Source organism: Festucalex cinctus, chromosome 1 (genome assembly GCF_051991245.1).
Source record: "Festucalex cinctus isolate MCC-2025b chromosome 1, RoL_Fcin_1.0, whole genome shotgun sequence".
Taxonomy (NCBI): Eukaryota; Metazoa; Chordata; class Actinopteri; order Syngnathiformes; family Syngnathidae; genus Festucalex; species Festucalex cinctus.
Genome location: NC_135411.1, coordinates 36,306,007 through 36,325,177, shown reverse-complemented (window position 1 = coordinate 36,325,177; position 19,171 = coordinate 36,306,007). Strand labels below are relative to the sequence as shown.

At 42.5% G+C, this 19,171-nt stretch overlaps 1 protein-coding gene across 1 annotated transcript in view; it reads left to right on the top strand.

The window, feature by feature from the left end:
• cep112 (centrosomal protein 112) overlaps window positions 1-19,171 on the top strand; it is a 155,297-nt gene that overhangs the window by 119,784 nt on the left and 16,342 nt on the right. The window contains exon 24 of the mRNA XM_077533040.1: window positions 18,694-18,783. Coding sequence (XP_077389166.1) covers window positions 18,694-18,783 — 90 coding nt within the window. The remainder of the gene's footprint in view (window positions 1-18,693; window positions 18,784-19,171) is intronic.

The window sequence follows — 19,171 nt, the reverse complement described above, 5'->3', positions numbered from 1 at the left end:
CACAGGGCTCTACACTAACTTTTGCACTGGTCGCACTGGTGCTCCCAACTTTTCAGTTGGTTTTGGTCGCACCCTTTTTGGGGGAAGATACATCATGACCATATTTGCAAAAGTATAGTCTCAATTTGCATAGAGTAGTTTCAGATGATGTAAAGATTGACAGCCGTTCAATAGCATTCCCTGGCAGGCGCCCACATGTATGCTCAGTATATTGTGTTTGCACACACCTTTTTGATATAGGCCCTTTCCTGTCGCGACAAAAAAAAAAAAGTGACAGCGACTCGATATACAGCTACAAAATATCTTACTGTAACAAGATTTGTCTGCAATAAAAAAAGGCCAATTATTTTATATTACTTTAAAAGAAATTGAAAAAAGACTTTGCTTTCGTGAACATTAGTTTGTTCGCTGCAGATTGGCCAACTCTTAGCCTGCCTAGCATCAGTCAAATTTGGCCCTTCAACACTAGTTTCCCAACCAGGAGCATGTGATTACGTTGCAAGGGGGTATATGGAAACTCAGGTAACTGATGAAAATAAAACTGCTAAACTATGACTGACTCATTATACTCGTTCAATGTTTTGTTTAATGCCTCTAAAGGGGATGATTGTACAGTAATGGTATTTTGGATGGTAAATGTAGCTGCACTATTCTTTATTTTGATTCATTGACATACCACCAATTCGAATGGAGGATGGAAGCCTAGTAGATGATTAAGTATTGTATTAGGTATTGATTGTAATTAAGTAAATAAAATAAAATAAAAAAAATTAAAAAAAACGATTTCACACCCACCATTCTTCTTAATGTATGCCAGCTTTTATACATAGATAGAAAGCTTACATTGTTTAGATGTTTGCAATTATTAACAGTTAATGCGTTAATGTACTTTTTCATGTCTGAGTTTGAAATGTCTGAAACTATTTGAATGCAGCTGCAGTTCAGCTTGCGCAACGCTGGCAATGTAGCTAGTGTTGTGAACGCCGGAGACTTGAGTCTCTCATACAATGACAGACTGATTAAGAGACTTATTAACTTTATTAGCGTCCTTAATTGACAATTAAACATAATTTTGAGGTGGCGCCGTGTTGATGTTGGAAGTCAACAGTCGCCTGAGGATGAGACAAGCTGGCTGCCTTGAGCCACGACGCCTTCCAGTTTCAAAATACAAATAAGGCAATCACATTGACGTCAATGTAGCACTTGGAAGGCTTTTATTTTGAAGTTGGCCTCCGCAGAGCATTCCGCGGTCTCCGTACGTACGTCCCGAGTCGCGAACTGTGGCCTGCGATGCATGCATACAGATCACGCATCATCTTTGAGCCGTTGTACCACTTATTAAAACGTGTACTCGTGCCATGTGACTGGATTAATTTTCACTAGCACAAGCTGTACATTTGACCGCATTTACAGTTGAAATGGCCCTGGCACATACTATTTTTAACACTTTAAATTGGTGCATACAAATAGCAGACTAAGTGGAGACAAACAATTACCGTAGTATTGATTTGTGAAAAAATATGAAATTGACCGCACAGTATTTGGGCATAACACAATGTGATACTGCACAAAAGGTACCAAATTCTTATATTCAGACCTGCTTTTAATAATTTTAATACTTTTAAAACATTTAAGAAATTAAACACTGTGGCTGTGCCTTTAAAGATGAACCGCAACATATCATGGGTATTCACTAGGGGTGTACTAAAAAAATCGATACGGCAATATATCGTTGCGGGCCTCATTACAATACAGTGTTCCCTCGTTTTCCGCTGGGGTTAGGTTCCAAAAAATACCCGCAATAAATGAAATCCGCGAAGTAGTTAGCTTTATGTTTTACAATTCTTATAAATGTTTTAAGGCTCTAAAATCCCTGACCGCACAATTTATACACTTTTCTCATTGAGGCATTTACATGTTCTCACATTTCTCTCTTGTTCAAACATTGACAATGTTCAAACCATACATTTTATAAAATGGGTATATTACTGTTAAAAAAAAAACTATGCAAAATTGCACTTAAAAAAAAATCTGCGAGACCGCGAAAAGTGAACCGCGTTATAGCGAGGGAAGACTGTACACGTATCGATACGCAGGCGTCAGAATCGATATTGCTTGTTAACTTTAAATAGCCAGTTAACGTTTGCCTTTGCAGCTTGCATGGTACCTAAAAATAATAACCAGCAGCATCTTTGAAGTTAATTGCCTTCAATTAATGCAAAAATAGCTCACCAGTGATTGGACACTGTGTCTTACTAATAAAAATTAAAGCAGAGGAAGAATATCAACATTTATTTACTTATAAACTTAACATGGCACATGTCTCAGTTACCAATTTTCCTATATTTTGTTTAAAAAAACTAAATGAAATGTATTATACGGGATACATATGTATCGCAATACGTATCATATCGTGGCACCTGTATCGTGATACGTATCGTATCGTGAGGTGTATAACTGTACAGTGATACCTCGGCTGACGAATGCTTAAGCGCACGAACTTTTCGCCTCACGAACATTCAATTCGCGAGCATATAGTCTCTGCTGACGAACTAGTTTTCGGCGGACGAACCAAACCACGCGGTCGAACAGCACCACGGTGGCGGCCACGAGAAGCTGACGCACGCTCACGGCGTCCCAGTTCGTCACCCCCTTTCTTTTAGTGCGGACGCGGTTTGTGTTTGATAGACATTTTGGACCATATTGAGTGTACTTTTGCTATTATGGGACCGAAAAAGACCCCACCACAGGCGAGTGTTAGCCTAATGCCTAATGCTACGTTCTCACCAAAAGCGAGGGACGGCGAGGGACGGCGGCGCGTTTGCATTGTAGTCAATGGAGTTCGCGCCACTAAAAAAAAGCGAAAGTGCTGTCACGTACCTCAAAATAGGAGAAAATCGTGCCACGGCAGTTTAGTCCCAGGAAAGAGGTGAAAGTAGTTGACGGTGCTCACTTGTTGACTCGCTAAAGTGCTCCACTTCCTTGTTCACCAAGGGACACGCCTCCTCCGCTCCGGTGAGCACGAAAGCGCGAATGAGCGGCAACCGTTCCATAAACACTCTACGCGGTGAAACGCTATCTATCCTTAAGAACTACCATCACAAAGGTAAATAAAACGACTTTATTATACAGTACAGTTTATTTCTTTAATTACAATACAATAGCACATTTATTATACATAAAATAAGGTATATTTTTGTGTAGTTTTAAGGCTTATTTAGTAGAAAATTATGTTTTATAGGGACCTGGGAACGGATTATTCTCATTTTAATGGTTTCTTATGGGAAATAAATGTTCGGAAGACAAACTTTTCGCCTTACAAACCCTTTCTGGGAACCAATTATGTTCGTGAGCTGTGGTATCACTGTATAACGTTGCTTCTCCCTTCTTGTTAACATGACATTCCAGGCCAGTATGTTTGCCCGAGTTACAATTAAGGTTATTGAAGTCATGCTCGTCCTTTATGGAGGTTTTTTACTTGAGTGCATTTGTCTTTTTTGTCCATGCTGCTGTCAGCAAAAGCCATCTGACATCAAGTCTCTCTCTTTCCATCAGCCGTTGACTGGTTTTATGCATCTGTTAGCACTCGCCTGCCTTCAGCCTGACGTTCAAGTTGTGCTCACAACGCTGCATGTTGGCCCAGTGTTGGCGGATTGATGGCTCTTCCGGCCGTGAGTGAAGGCTTCCCGGCCGCGTTTGATCGGCATATCAGACAGAGGGGGTGGAAGTAGGAGCGGGAGAGATAACATTCCAGAATGCTAAGAGGGAACGTGGGAAGTGGTACAACTCATAGGGACCATTTGCCATCATAGACAACAGAGGGAAATTAGTCATGAAACAACAGAAAGCCTTCTCATCTGTGCTTGATGAGTCTGTTTTCTTAAAAGTATGTCGTCCCTTGGGGGCACAGATATGCCTCAAGTTCATTTCCACTTCCACAGTTAAACAGTCGAGATCAGAAAACTCAGCAAAACACTCAAATAAATGTCTGAAGTTGGGCTGAATGATTTTGGACTTGGTGATTATTTATTTTCTGCCCTCAATATTGTGATTGCAATTCATCTTTATTATGATAAACAATATCAGATATATTATAAATAATAAGTACTAAGACGAAACCAAATGTTTGCATTTTTTTGCATCTACTAGTTTGTACCAGACGACTAAGAAAATGGTCATTATTGTTGTTAAAAACAGAATTTAATAAAATGTTACTGTGTGACTTAACCCCTTCAGACCCAAAGATGGCTGCAGTAGACATGACATATTTGTGTGTTTAAACCAATAAAACGCATAATTTGGATTATGCCAATACTTCTGGTTCATGATTGAATCTTAAAAATGGTGCTTATAAGCTTGGTAAGTTTACAACATATTACAGTCATATTAGAACCAGAACTGGTCCTGCAGAATTTGGTCAATTTAAAAAATAAAGAAATAAAAATTGAAATCTATACTATTAGTCGGTCCCCACATATTATTTAGCAATCTTGAGTGTTGAAAATCACATCACTGCAAGTGCGATGCCACTTGGCAAAACAAAAAACAACAACAACAAAAAGATAACTATAAGAAGTAACAAAAGATAATAAATAATATGATTCCAAATAAGGAATAAAGCAATTCATAATTAATAAGATAACTCTTAAACATCCCTGCGATTGGCTGGCAACCAGTTCAGGGTGTCCCCCGCCTACTGGCCAAAGCCAGCTGAGATAGGCTCCAGCACCCCCTCCGACCCTTGTGAGGAATAAGCGGTCAAGAAAATGGATGGATAGAACTCTTAAACATTGTATACTGTCTATTAAAAGTGTGATTTCGTCACATTTATTTAGCAGATTTGTAGGGCCATTTGTATTTTTACCTGTGTCCAGACTCTATGGACACCCTGTAAAATCCATCCATCCTGGACTCGAACCCGAGTCCTCAGAACTGGGAGGCGGACGTGCCTCATATACATTTTGAGAGAGAGAATGCATCGTAAATTAGACTTTCCACTATATGTATGAAAAGAAAGTTGAAATGCTGATCATATAACTCTATCTTTTTAACAAAAATGTGAACATTCCATTGTGTGTGTTTTTTTTTTTTAAATCAACTTTTTAAAGTATTGCCAAGTCTTTTTCGCCCGCAGTGCTTTCGCTAAACTTACTTAGCATCCATGGAGCTACACTACTTGATAAACCTGAGACAAGAACGCAGCAGCACACACACAAATACCCACGCAGGCATATGGTGCATATTTCAGCCTTGTTTCCGATTCTCTTTCTACTGTTGCTCACAGCAGCTGAGAGACAGAACAGTACGTTCCCCTTGTGGGCATAGCTTGCTTTGCAACATGTCTTCATTATTAGAGCCATTGTCGGACTATTCTCATCAGTGGCGTCACAATATACAGGATCGGAGGGGGGTGAGGGGTCATAAATGCTTCTCATTTTTTTTCATTTTGTGCTCTCGAGGTTTCGCGGAGAAACCACTGAGGGGGGAAGACAAAGTATTGACAGCCCATATCGATGATATCCACTGATGCATCTTCTCGCACGCACACACAGACAGAGACGAGAAGTTTCTCCCCTCTAACACCTCAGGAGGGAGACCTCCACCTCCTCCTCTTCCTCCTCCTCCTCCTCCTCACTTCTTTACCTTTCTTTCAGTCCTTTTGATAAAAGTGCAGTTAAAAGAGAGCCTGTACTCGTCTCTCTGGCCCGTCCATCTCTCCTTGAGGTTAGCGCCTCCTTTATTATTTACTAGCAGATCAGTAGACCGTCATGCACACATCGACTAAAGTGTGTGTGTGTGGGAATGTGCAGTCCATAGTCTGACTTTAGTGTGTGTGCGTGTACGTCGTGCCCCTTGTGTGTGTGCGTGTGTGGCTGGAGGCGGTGCATTTTTTTCCTCGCTGCAGCCTCAGTGTCATTAGAGGATCTCTTTAATCCAGACTTTGGGAGAAACTTCTGACAGCAGGCTGCAAATAGAAGGCCCCCGCCGCACTTGAAGCGGCTCCTAACAAAACACCCAAGTTTAAAGAGGCCCCTGGCATTTTTCTTTACCTCCTCCACTCCTCCTCCTCCTCGTCTCCCGCTGCCCTCTGTTGCTTTTACTTCACCCGAGGGAGACTCGCTCGCCTTATCTGCGCGAGGAGAAGACCACCCAGGAAAGACCCACATCTCAAGGCATTGCGTACATTTGTGTACAAAACGCCAAGATCACACCCGCGCTCATTTGACGGTTTATCGCTCACATTTTGGAGACGTTTCTTCAGTTAATATTCATGCGGGCCTGTACCTGCTCGCATGGCTGTGAGCGCTCAGTATGCGTGCGTGCGCGTGTGTTTGTGTGTGTGATCGCGCTCATATGCCTCACTAATCCTCCAAAGCCAAAGTTTGGAATGAAAGTCATAAGGAGTGAAAGAGAGACTTGAAAACAGTTTGGTTTTGACTGGGGATGTCCTGATCACAGTACTTAGTTAGCATGTCTGCAAGCACAGTTCTGAGGTTTTGGGCTTCGAACCTCAGTTCCATCCTTCCTGTTTGGAGTCTGCCTGTTTACCCCAGGCTTGCAACTACTTCCCACATTCCAAAAACAGACATGTTAGATTATTTTCATACTCTAAATTGGCTATAGGTGTGAATGTGAGTGTGAACCCTTGTTCGTCTACATGTGGCTGTCCCCACCTATCGCCCAAAGTCAGGTGGCAGCCAGAACTCCACCCATGACCTGTGTTGTAGAAAAGGGAACTGGAACTGTGAATGTAAATAACAGAAACACAAATCAGGTGCGAGTGTTGGAACGCGGCCAGCAGTGGCCAGAAACGGGCTGATGTGTGAAACCCGGAAGTCGGAAGTCCTTGGCATCTACCTTATAGTAGTTCCTGGAACCAAAAGATTCCAATCTGACATGTTCAGACATCGTGGTCCTCCCAAAGGCACCACAAGGTGCCTTAGATTTACAGCGGAGATCTGTCTGTTCCTACGGCGACACCTGAATTTCTCCAAATGCGCCAAAATCTTATCACTAACTTGCACTGACGCTGTAGTTTAGTCTGTGGTGTCGGCTTGAACGTCGGCACATCACGCCGGAGAAATGGCAGAAATACACAGCACAACAGACACCAATGCAGACTATAAGTAATTTATCAGCATACATGAGAAGTTATACCCCTCCATAGTCCTTATTCCTCATTGCTAGAAAAGGGCAACCAAAAGCTCTTTACGGGGGTGGGATATAAAAACATAAACAAAGCACAGATATCGTTTTCACTATTCATTCACGATATACTCCTAACCGAAGCACACCCTCAGGATCTTTACAGAGTACCGTGTAATATAAAAGTTAATCCTGTCTGGTATATCCAGTTGCGTCGCCAAGGCCTGCCATAGTTTGACTTTCATCACTCGATTGACACACCCTTTAATGGCAATGTAATACCATGCGGGTCTCTCTTGGACCATAGTGATGAATTCATCTTATCGATTTTCTGTCCAGATATAATTACGTACAACTGCGAAGGGAGATAATGTTCAAAATGAGCGAAATTGTAAAGGCTTTCCATCGCTCACTGCATATCTGCATTTGTCAGTGTGTTGTTGGCCTGTGTGCTGATTCGCTGGGTAACAGTCAATCAGAGTGATCGCATGTCCCGACGTTCCAACGCCGATAAAGCTGCCAAAAACGCCCCCAAGATGCTCTCCAACCGCTCAAATGTTACAACGGTGATTGTATACATTAATCAGACGGCTCTTACCAACGCCCGGACACAGCTGACTTCCGACGTCGGATTGGTCTTTCGACGCCTTAATACACTGTAACAGTCTTTTATTTGTCTCCAGTCATGCACCAGTTATTTCAAGCCAAGTAAGTACCGTGCAGTGGACAAACAGTGATCATTTCTCACATTTAAGATTTCAGATTGTCTTCAACCTTTCTAGACCTTTTACCTTCTTTTCCTCCCTTCATTCTCTCTCTCTCTCTCTCTCTCTCTCTCTCTCTCTCTCTCTCTCTCTCTCTCTCTCTCTCTCTCTCTCTCTCTCTCTCTCTCTCTCTCTCTCTCTCTCTCCCTCTCGGAGTAAATCAGATTCTCCCGCTTCTTCCTGGTTTGTTTCTGAATGATCCCAGCCTGCATGGCAGATAAAGACTGTATCGCTCTGAGCATCTGGACACATTTAATCACAATCCTCCATACACACGTAGGCCATTTTAAGAAGCATTTGAATATTCTAGACATTTCATGCAAATGTAAAATAAACCTATTGTGCTGTCTTCTGTGCTATTACCAAATAAACTCAAACACGATATATTTGTTACAGCATATATAAATCTAAAAACCTTGAATTTCAATCATTAAGAACACATAATCACAGTAGTCTGTTTTTAAAATGTTTTACTCTATGACAGTCAGAAACACTAAAAACTATACCAGGATTTGTTTTTGAAAAAGCTGCTATGGGAACAGACACAACACATTTAGTAATATCTATAGTGTTTTCTTGTGATCTTTTTGTTTGACGTTTATTGGACTAAATATGATATGTGAGTGTTTTTGTCGTATACATCATGACTATCTATCACATCTGTCTGCCGTTGTGGCTAAACATTTCCACCGTCTTTGTATGATTCATCAGGGGACTGATTTTTACTCCCGATTAGTCCCTATTATTGTAATGACTTCAACCCTCAGAGATGTTTTTGAAGAGCATAAATACAGAAGCCACATGAAAGAGACAAAACATGACACCAGCGAGGCCCACTAGAAAGCCTCGCTTCCCAGAAGACCTGCAAAAATGCTGTGTCACAGTTGCGGGAATCACAAGTGGTTTTATTGTAAAGATGTGGCCTTGGGGGCGAGGGGGAGGCGTTGTTGTTGACTCGTCACGCTTGATCGTCTTCTTCCAGGACAACAGGGATCGATGTTGAGTTTAGGGCCCCACCGCATAGTTTCCTTTCAACTCCAATTTGATTTATTCATCTGGCATCTTTACATCAAACAGCGGTTACTAGTTGAAAAATAGCAATGTGCTAAGCAGTATTGGTTGGGGCATCCATTAGTTGAACTTAGTTAGCTTCGAACCAAAATGGCTGAATACCAGTCAGTAAGTACCATCTTCACTTGTGTCATTTCAGGCAACTGTGCTAAACTAGCAGCAGTGTTTATATTCTCTAAGGGTTTTTTTTTGTCCTGTTTCTGTGATTGATCATAAAAATGCCATTATTGGCTATAAAAAGTTTTGTTTGTTCAGAGTGTGGCTTGAAGGGAAAGTAAAGTCAAAATCCATCTCAGGGGGAAGCCATTTTGCCGCTTTCTGTTGACTGAAAATGACATCACTTTGCCTAAGGGATCAGGTAACGACTAGGCGCGGCCCACCTGTTTTCTGTGTTTGGTTAGGTGACTTTCACAAGCCACCAATATTAACAAACTGTTCAGTCACCTTGTCACATTTAGTGAGATGGAAGACCACACCTGAAAGCCACCGCCGTCTTTTATTTAATCTGCCGCAATGGTTTCAGTTGGTGATTTATCGTCAGTATGCTTCCGACTGAGGCTCATTTGGTGGAATTCACTAACTAATAGGAGTTGGTCAAAGTTCAAGTCCTGGAATTCACGCTAAATGGCTGTTTCAAACCATTTTTTAAAAATGCTCAATGGGTAACATCCACGCTAAAAATCTCTTTGGGCGCCGCCAATGTTTACAAGCTGTCAGTCATATTTCACTTGACGTGAGAGGGAAAACGACGCCCTAAAGCCGCCGCCGTTTGTTTGATCTGCCGCACGAGCGTTAGCGGTTTCAAGCTTGGCAAACAGGGTTGGCGTAATAATGATCCTGTACTACCGCCAAAGCAACTGCCACGCGAAAGTTGTAAAACTGGCGAAACGGGGAGTTTTGCACTGCTGCACCTGGTTGTTAACTTTTTACAGTATATGGCATGAGATGCGTTTTGTGTCGCTGATGACATGACACGTTTTCACAGTGAAAATTATAATGATAAGAATCATAAAAATTTGAGTGAAGACAATGTTTCATGTAAAATTTGAACATTTTTAACTGTGATCCAACAACCAGGAACACAGCTGTGCCATTCTTTCAATTCCATTCTTCTTCTGTTAGGCAAGTCGCACCTCAACATGTCCCAATTTACGAGTTTTTTTTAGATCAAAGATGTTAGCCGTCGCCTGAACATTTTTTATTTATTTTTTTTGCCTTGACTTGAGAGCAACTCGAGTGAAGTGAGAAATAAAAGAGCAATTAATGAGGAATTTTCAATAATAAAATAGGTATATGAACATGTTTTGGGGGACAATATTACTCAGGTTCACAACCTCCTGACATTGACATGGAATGCTCAACAGCACTTTCTCTCAAACATCATAAATATTATTCATTCCATGTGTCACATATTTCTGTTGTCTTTATTTATTTTTTGCGGGAAATTAGTCTTTGTATGGCTCCCAAGAAGCAATGCAATTGAGCTATTAAGAAACCTTGGAAAGTGTGTGTGACATCCACTGAGCTCTCGCTGATTAGGTAAGCCATCCTCAGGCAGGAAGTGAGACAGCAAGCTAAAGGAGAACTGCCAGTGGTTCCCAACCAGTGGGTCGGGACCCTCGAGTGGGTCGTGGATAGCTAGTAAATAAGTTGCATGAGGTTTGATTTTTTTTTTTTTTCCTGTACGGTACATGAGTGTAACCAAGTTCTCATACTGAATATATTAAGAAAGGGGCAAGAAATGTTTAGCAACAGTACAATGGTTAGAAATCTGCTTTTGGCGATACATCGAACTCATTTTAAACAGTGTTTAAAAATATCACTGTGTTTTCAGAGACTGTTTTGGTTACACTTTATAAAACAAATATATATTTATAATATCGTCTTTGTTGATATGGTTTCATATTAGGGTAACTACTTCACATTTCTGGTTTTGTTGTCATATTCATTCCCCTGCGCAAAGACACGTTGAAAAGACGTCTTTTTAATAAATCCGTTAGGCATTATTGTGACCCGTTTTGGGCTTTTTGATGGTTCTGACCAAGTCATTTCAAAGTAAGATAACGCCCAGGGGATATAGATGTCCAATCTCGGTCCGCTGAAGGTGAAGACTGTGATGCCAGATGACGTCTTTTTTCAACATCTTCTGGAACGTCCCATATTTACGTTTTCAGGACATCCAAATGAGAGCTAATGCAAGTCCAAATTAGATCATTAAAATAAATTAAATTAAATTTAAAATAATTTTAGACTGTTCTTAAAGGCTCATTAATTGCCCGACTTTATGTGTGTGACACAAACATGGTCTCCCAGGCGGGAAACGAACCCACACTACCTGCACCGCAGGCAAGTGACGGAACCACTTCACCATCCGGAGGCACCTAAAGCATGTCGTGAATTTAACAACTGCTTCGTCATGTTCCAGCCCAAAATATATTCATGAATACCTGCCTTAGATAATTAAAGATAACAAAATCTTGTAATCAAAAAAACAATTAGTAATACTTTTTTGTTTTGTCACAGAACATGAAAATTAATACTACCGTATTTTCCGCACTATAAGGCACATCTAAAAGCCTTCAATTTTTTCAAAAGCTGACCATGCGCCTTATAATCAGGTGCACCTTATATATGGATCAATATTGAGCCGCAACAGGTCTCGCTGTCAAGACGCTATCGGTGACCCTGCATGATCGGTGACGCACATGCACAGAAGATCCCGCCATCTTGGATCGCCAGCTAATACTAATACTTTACCTCAGAGAAAATAATAAAACAGCTGTTTATCCATTTTGAGGGTGAATGGAGTTGTCAGAAAGCTGGTTTCTGGTTATCTGACTGTTTTGTTGACATTCCCTTTAGCGCAGCACCATCTAATGGATGCATAACATAACCCCAGCCTCTACTGGAAAAAGTTTTAAAATATGTCATTCAGTGAAGGGTGAGAAGCTCGGTCATCCGGGAGGGACTCAGAGTCGAGCCGCTGCTCCTCCGCGTTGAGAGGAGCCAGCTGAGGTGGCTCGGGCATCTGGTTCGGATGCCTCCTGGACGCCTCCCTGGTGAGGTGTTCCGGGCATGTCCCACTGGCGGGAGGCCCCGGGGACGACCCAGGACACGCTGGAGAGACTATGTCTCTCGGTTGGCCTGGGAACGTCTCGGGATCCCGCCGGAGGAGCTGGTTGAAGTGGCTGGGGAGAGGGAAGTCTGGGTTTCCCTGCTGAAGCTGCTGCCCCCGCGACCCGACCCCGGATAAGCGGAAGAAGATGGATGGATGGATGGCATTCAGTGAAGGTGCGCCTTATAATGCGGTGCGCCTTATAGTGCAGAAAATACAGTAAATTTATTAAATAATATTGATATTTAAATCCCTGTGACGTCCAAAAAAGTCACGTAGTCCATGGTCCAAATAGGATCATAATTAGACGTCCAAATAATGGACTTAATTTGCACGTTGCTTAGTAGACCAGAACTGGTCTTTGACCGACAGACCGACGTAATATAGACATGATCTGCACGTCCACAGGACGTCCGATGTTTAGTGGGCATATTCTCTCTGTTCCATCCATGACACCATCACAAAATTCATTATAAAATCAAAGAAATAAAAAAATAGTAATTTGCTTGGAATGGGTTGAAGTCTGACAAGATTGTTGGTTTGAGATGTATTTTTCTGGAAAATGTTGAATGGAATTTGCCAGTTACATAAGGACAAGGTCTTCCTCACACATACTAAGCATGTCTTAGTTGCTGCAATCCTCTCGCTTTTTGTACTCTTCAATGTTTTTCCACTGAAACTGTCTTCGGTTGACGATAAACAAAATAGAATGATGAAATCGACAGCAACGCTTGTAGTGATGTGGGCAGTGATGAGGCGAGATCGCAACCGTCTGAAAAGTAGCCTGATTAATACGATAAAGACGGTGAACAGCATCTCCTTTTTTAATGAAGTCTGTTAATCTTGAAATGAATTTCCACAAGGTTTTTCGCTCTCCGCTGCTTGGGAGGAAGGACAGCAGGCACAGTGTGGTGTTTGTATTTTTTTTCCATGGATTTCTAATGATCAAAAGACAACGATGGCGCATAGAAACAGAAAATGTCATGTGAAGTTGGACTCTGGCTTTGACAAAGTATGACTCACAACAGATGTGCCGCCTGTTTTTCGTTTTCCTCTTTAAACAAGTACAGCGGAACCAAAGTCGGACGCCCTAAACATTGTGCACTTTCAAGTTGGAATTGTAGAATATTAAGCCCTGAATATTCCGTGATATTAAGATTTTTGTTTTCCTCAAGTGATGACAAAGAGGAAACAGATTATGGATGCACGTTAAATGTTTTTTTCTACCAATACAATAAACGATAACTTCCTGCTTCTCCAAACTGATACAAATTAACAATAACTTTTTTTTTTTTTTTGGTAAACTACAAATACTGTATATCTGTTGTTGCAGCTCAGTCCCGCTTCCTACTAATGTAGTGGGGTCAGAGTATAGCAAAAAAAAAAGGAGAGATCTACTGTATAAACATATCAATACATCAGGATATCTTGTAAAACTTTGTTTTAGGAACTGTCATACTAAAAAATTGGAGTATTATTGTACATAAACAATCAAAATGCTTTTAAATATAGAAATTAGGTAGGAATTGAAGTGTATTTTCACGTTTTTAATGAATCGGTATATAATTATAACCCAGGGTCTCCCAAAAGTCACTGGCTAATCTTTGTTTTTTTGTTTGTTTGTTTTTTTGTTTTTTGTTTTCTTTTTTAAAGAGCTCAGAATTGTTCATTCGGTAGTCTTACCGATTCAACGTCTTATCATCATTGCTCTTTTTTTTTTTGTGTGTGCGTGCGTTTGCGTGTGTGCGTTTGCGTGCGTGCGTGCGTTTGCGTGCGTGCGTGCGTGCGTGTGCGTGCAAATACGTATAAATTTATACTCATGAATTCACCTAAAGCCTTATAAATATCCCATTACCCTTCGCCTTAACCTGGTACTTCAGAATCTTGCCAGAGTCGTGAAGTTTAAATGGTCAGGAGACCAGAGAAAAGGTCAGAAAAAAAATAAAGAGAAAAGAAAGATAAATCAAAGTGAAATCCAGCACCGACCAAACACTTCCTGCCTTCCCCATGATTACAAAATCAAAGTCTTACGCCAACCCCGGAAGCCTCTAAATTCCAGCAAATTTAGCGAGATCTCAAGAGACCAGAGGAAAAACTAAAGAGAGGAAGGAGGGAAGGATCGATGAGGCAGAGTGAGATCCATAGAAGCCAGTACATCCAATCCATCAAAGTGAAATCCAGCACCAACAAAACCCCTCCTGCGTGGTTACAAAACCAGAGTCTTATGCCAACCCCAGAAGCCTCAAACTTCCAATAAATTGAGATCTCAAGTGACCAGAGGAAAAACTAAAAAGAGGAAGGAGGGAAGGATAGATAAAGCAAAGTGAGATCCACAGACACCAGCACCCACTGATTCAAGGGGCTGTGGGAGGGAGAGGCAACTTCTGTTTGAGTTTCAGTAGATGCTGGTGCGACGGACCTGGCATGCATAAGGACCACCACCAAAGAAAGAAAGCCGTCAACCGCGGTCCAGCAAAGCGAGCACCGCCCCCCCCCCCCCCCCCCCCCCCCCGAAACCCCCAGGCCGCGGCAGCACCAAGGCCACCCCCAAGCCACCCGAGCGGACACCGGTCGGCGAGCCGACCCAGACGCCCGGAACGCCCCCGCCCCAGCCCCGGCCCACACCCCCGAGCCCAAGGCCGCAGAACGAGGCCCAGCGGGCCCCCACAGCGCCCCACCGGTCCCCAGCCCCCACCCCCCCCCACGACCCCCCCGCACCCCACCCAAACCCGCCACCCACCACGACCCAGGCCCCACCACCCCCGGCCCCCAAACCCCCGAACACACCCCGACCCCCAACACCCAACCCCCCACCCACCCATACCCCCACCCCCTCCAAACAAGCCCCCCCCCCCCCCCACCACCCCCCGACGACCGCCAACCCCCCCGCGAACCCGGCCCCCCGCGAGCCCCCCCCACCCCCGGAAACCGGCACCGGGCAGCAGCGCAGGCTAATCTTTTATGGTCGCCACATTGCTGCAATGCCTACAATTCATGTTTCAGTTTTTTTAAACAAAGGCCTGTCCGAATGATGCCTGAAATGAAATACAAAAAAGGAAGTGTAGAGTGATGTTTGGGACACCTTGTATATAAGTTGTACTTTTATAGCTGAGCAAGTCCAATTTTTCTCCAATATTAGTTTTGTAGATTTTACTTCAGTACTTGGTGTAAGAGGAATTTTAAAATGTTCCACAGTAATTGCATGGCAAGTTGCATTTGAGTATGAACATTAATTTCATCGTTTTGAAATTACAACTTGAACTTGGAAGTCAACCCTCATACGGTTCTTCTACCCGCAGTAGTTTGAAGGGAGGTCCACCCCGGACCCCCTGAAGCCCAAAACACATATTAATGTGTGATTTATGTCAGCGCGGTGGCTTGAGCATTTGGTGGTCATGCCTCTCACCTGGCCCCGGGACGCACGAGAAATGAACTCGCACCTGGCCTGCTCACTCAACTCCAGCGGGGGGAGACGCCGAGGTTATTGAAACTGTTGAGCAGGCCCCCACCCCACCCCAGCCCACTCCGCCCTGCCCGCCCCTCACACACTTGTTGCTACGTGTGTGCGTGCGCACTGCACATGTGCACCTTTCACTCTCTGCTTTTCATGCCGAATAATCAAAGATGAAGTGTCCACATGTGCGCTCCAAACATCTGGTTCTGTGTTTCATGCACAAACTGCACCATTCTTTCCATTCACAGAGCGCGCGCACGCACGCACACACGCACACACAATGCATTAATGACTTTCTTTCCTCTCTCATTCCTTTTTTTCCTTCTTGTCGGAATCTTGAAGAGCCAAACTGATTGAAGCTGCCGCCCAGTTGGGAAATGTAATCAACTAAGCTCTTAGAACAAATTTAAGATGATGGCCCGCTTTTATTGCCTCTAAAATAATAAATATAACACAGTGCCGTTAAAGATGGGCTTTGCAACGCCTCGGAAAGTTGGCTAATCCCCAGAGTGAGAAAGTTTCGGCCCTCGTCTTTTAAAAGAACTTAATGAGGTCAGCGTCGCTGTAATTAGTGTGATGACATAATTATTACCCATCAACACACACGCAGCAATTTGGTTTGATCTCTTTCTTTGTTTCTGCCTTTCTTTGACTTCAATTATCTTTTTAGGCACTTTAAAACCTTGCTGTGTGGAAGCTCATCTGGCTGCAATGGTGATGCACATTTTTGATTTAGTGCCGCCAAGATTTAATGCTGTCAAAGTTAAAGCGTTAACTAATTAATTACAAAAATTATCACATTAATCATGTATTAATGTAGATTAATCACACTATTCATTTTGACCTCAGGTGATCCTTAGTTTAGCTGACAGCGGATGGTTACGTTAAAGGTAGCACAGTTTGTGTTTGAGCAATAAACATAACTGCATGCATCAAATAAAAGTGTTTAATAAAAAATGTTCTTTCGTTTTTTTGTTTTTTTTTAATTTTGCAAGTAATTAACTGATTAGAAAAAGATGTGGATGAGCATGTGCACTGGATCAAAAAATATTGAAGACGTCCTCATAACATTAAATGTCGAAAGAATTAACACATGACAGGTGCGCTTTAAATTTGGCGAGCAACAAACTTTGATAAAAAGCTTTATAATTAAGCAATTAATTGTGATGAATCAAAAGGGCAATATGGTGATATCGTGATACTAAGACTGCCACAATATCGTCGTCGTCATGTTCAAAATATTTAAAAGGAACAAATCTGTTAACAAAGTCAGGTTGATTTCCATTTCTAGCACCCTCTAGCGGCTAGTTTATTAGTGCAATTTAATTTTCATTAGGGATGTTTTGGCCTTCTATGTTTAAAATCTATGCTAATTGTCAGATGAAGGGGAACCTAATTTGCTTGTGAAGCGATCAACGTGTCCTTGCATTAGCAAGTAAGTGGCTCAATATTGTTATTAGCGATTATAGGTGGTTTGTATGCATTGCTGTTATGCACAAAAGCACAATATTGTGCTTATTTTTTTAGTATGAGCTCTCTTTTTGTACAATATTGTGATCTTTTTTAAATATCGCCAAATATCGTGATAATTATTGTATTGTGACCTTCATATCGTGATATCGTATCATGAAGTTTGGATATCGTTACATCCCTAATCTAAATTCTAAGGTGATTAAACTGATTTAAAAAAAAAATGTAATATTTTGACAGCTCTAGTCCGATTCCACTATCTGCATCAATACCTGTCTGATGCTGTCTATGTCTGATTTATTGCGATCTGACTGCAGGCAACCGTGTTCCTACAAGAGCAGCGCCTGGCATTCCAACGCTCTTCATTTGTGCCCCTACAACAAACAGACAATGGCAAGAGTGCCCTGCCAATGCACACCCACTATCACTCAGCACCAAGCTCTAATTGCAGCATAAAAAGCCTCACACAACTACACACATGCAACTGTGTAACAAATATGTGCTAATGCGAATTTGGTGTAACAGCAATCCATTAAGCATCTACCGGCATGCTGAAACAGAAGTACCCTATCGCAGGTTTACAGGCTCCGCATACAACATACTGTAATGTTATTTTTAGTGAAGCACAAAAACATGATACAACTGTCAAGGAAGAGGCAGATGGCCGCCAAAAAGGGGAGAGTGGATATTTTGAGAGGCTGATTGATTTCCCCATTCAGTGAATGCACCTTTGCATTTCAGCAACTGAAACTCTCTAACAAAATATAAATAAAGTTAAAACACATTGTACATATATAGCAGGGTTCCCCAAACCCTAGCCCACCTTCATATTTGGCCTGGCCCCCTGAGGAATTTTTGTTAAAATCTGTATTCTTAACCTCCCTCTCTCTCTCTCTGATATTGTATAATCACTTTTGGTGAGAGAAAGCAAGATGTCTCTCGTTTGTGGGAGGCAGCTGATAATTGCCTCTTCATGTGTCTGTACAGTATGACATGGCCTAAGAAATAGACACATCTTAGAAAGCAGCCATCAACTTGAATTTGAACGGTCTCCTTGCATGCAGGTTTTTCTGAATTAAAATGGAATCAAATTCATGTCAAATGTGTACATTATTTTCAGGGAGACTCTTGTCTGCTGAAGGGCAAACAGGTTTTGTATTTCGGGCACATTTTTGATTGGCTTTCACATGGGTGATGTTGCAACGTTCGATGTTCACCGACAATTCAAACTGTGAGTGGCAATAACACCAGTTGGCCGATTGCCGGCCACTCATGAATACTAGTAGCAGTATCCTGCACAATGTACGGCAGTTTATGAAAGGTCTTTCCGGTTTAGCAAAAATCACGATGACTTTCTTTGCTTTAGTGAGCCACAAAAAAAATGAAATGTGGGCCTGATCTGGCCCCCACGCCTTTTGTTTGACACCCGTGTTCTCAGCTAAATTGGAATTGTTCATTAAGAGCTCGTGTGCATCCATCCATGGTGCTACATGTCCAACATTTTTTTTTCTTGCCATCCTCTCAGTCAGCAGCCTCATTCATATTCCGCCCGTGTCTTTCATGCTCAAATATAGCCTCATCCTACGTCAGTTCCACATTGCGCCGCACACACATCTCGAGCTGATGTTCCATCAGCCTGCCGACAGCGCTGACTGTCTTCTGCCTTCCCTCAGGCTCTGCAGGAGAAGGTGGAAAGTCTACAGAGGCGTCTGCGCAGCTCGGAGAAGGCGCTGCTCAGCAAAGAGCTGGAGAGCGAAGAGAAGGTAATCAGACGCTCCTTGTCTGCGTTTCTTCACACGAGCCCCCGCGTGATTCACTCGAGCTTAACGTTGCATCACTCGCCACGGTCTGTCATATCTTCACGCAGTTTCTATCCTTACCAGACACTACAGAAGGTTACACAAGACACATCTAATGAATTCTACCCTCTTGGTTTATGCGCCAATATCCAACAATGCCCCACGACGCTACCATCGTTCAAGATATGCCCCCCTCGCGCATTTCCCAAATTCTTCAAGATTTGGCTTCAAGAGGCAGCGCCTAGGGCCAGGAATGCCACCACCGTCTGTGTTCAGAGAGAGGCCTGTGTGCTCACACACTCTCCCCGTGGCTCTTGAGAATGCCCTGTAATCAGGCTGTGTTTTGACCTTG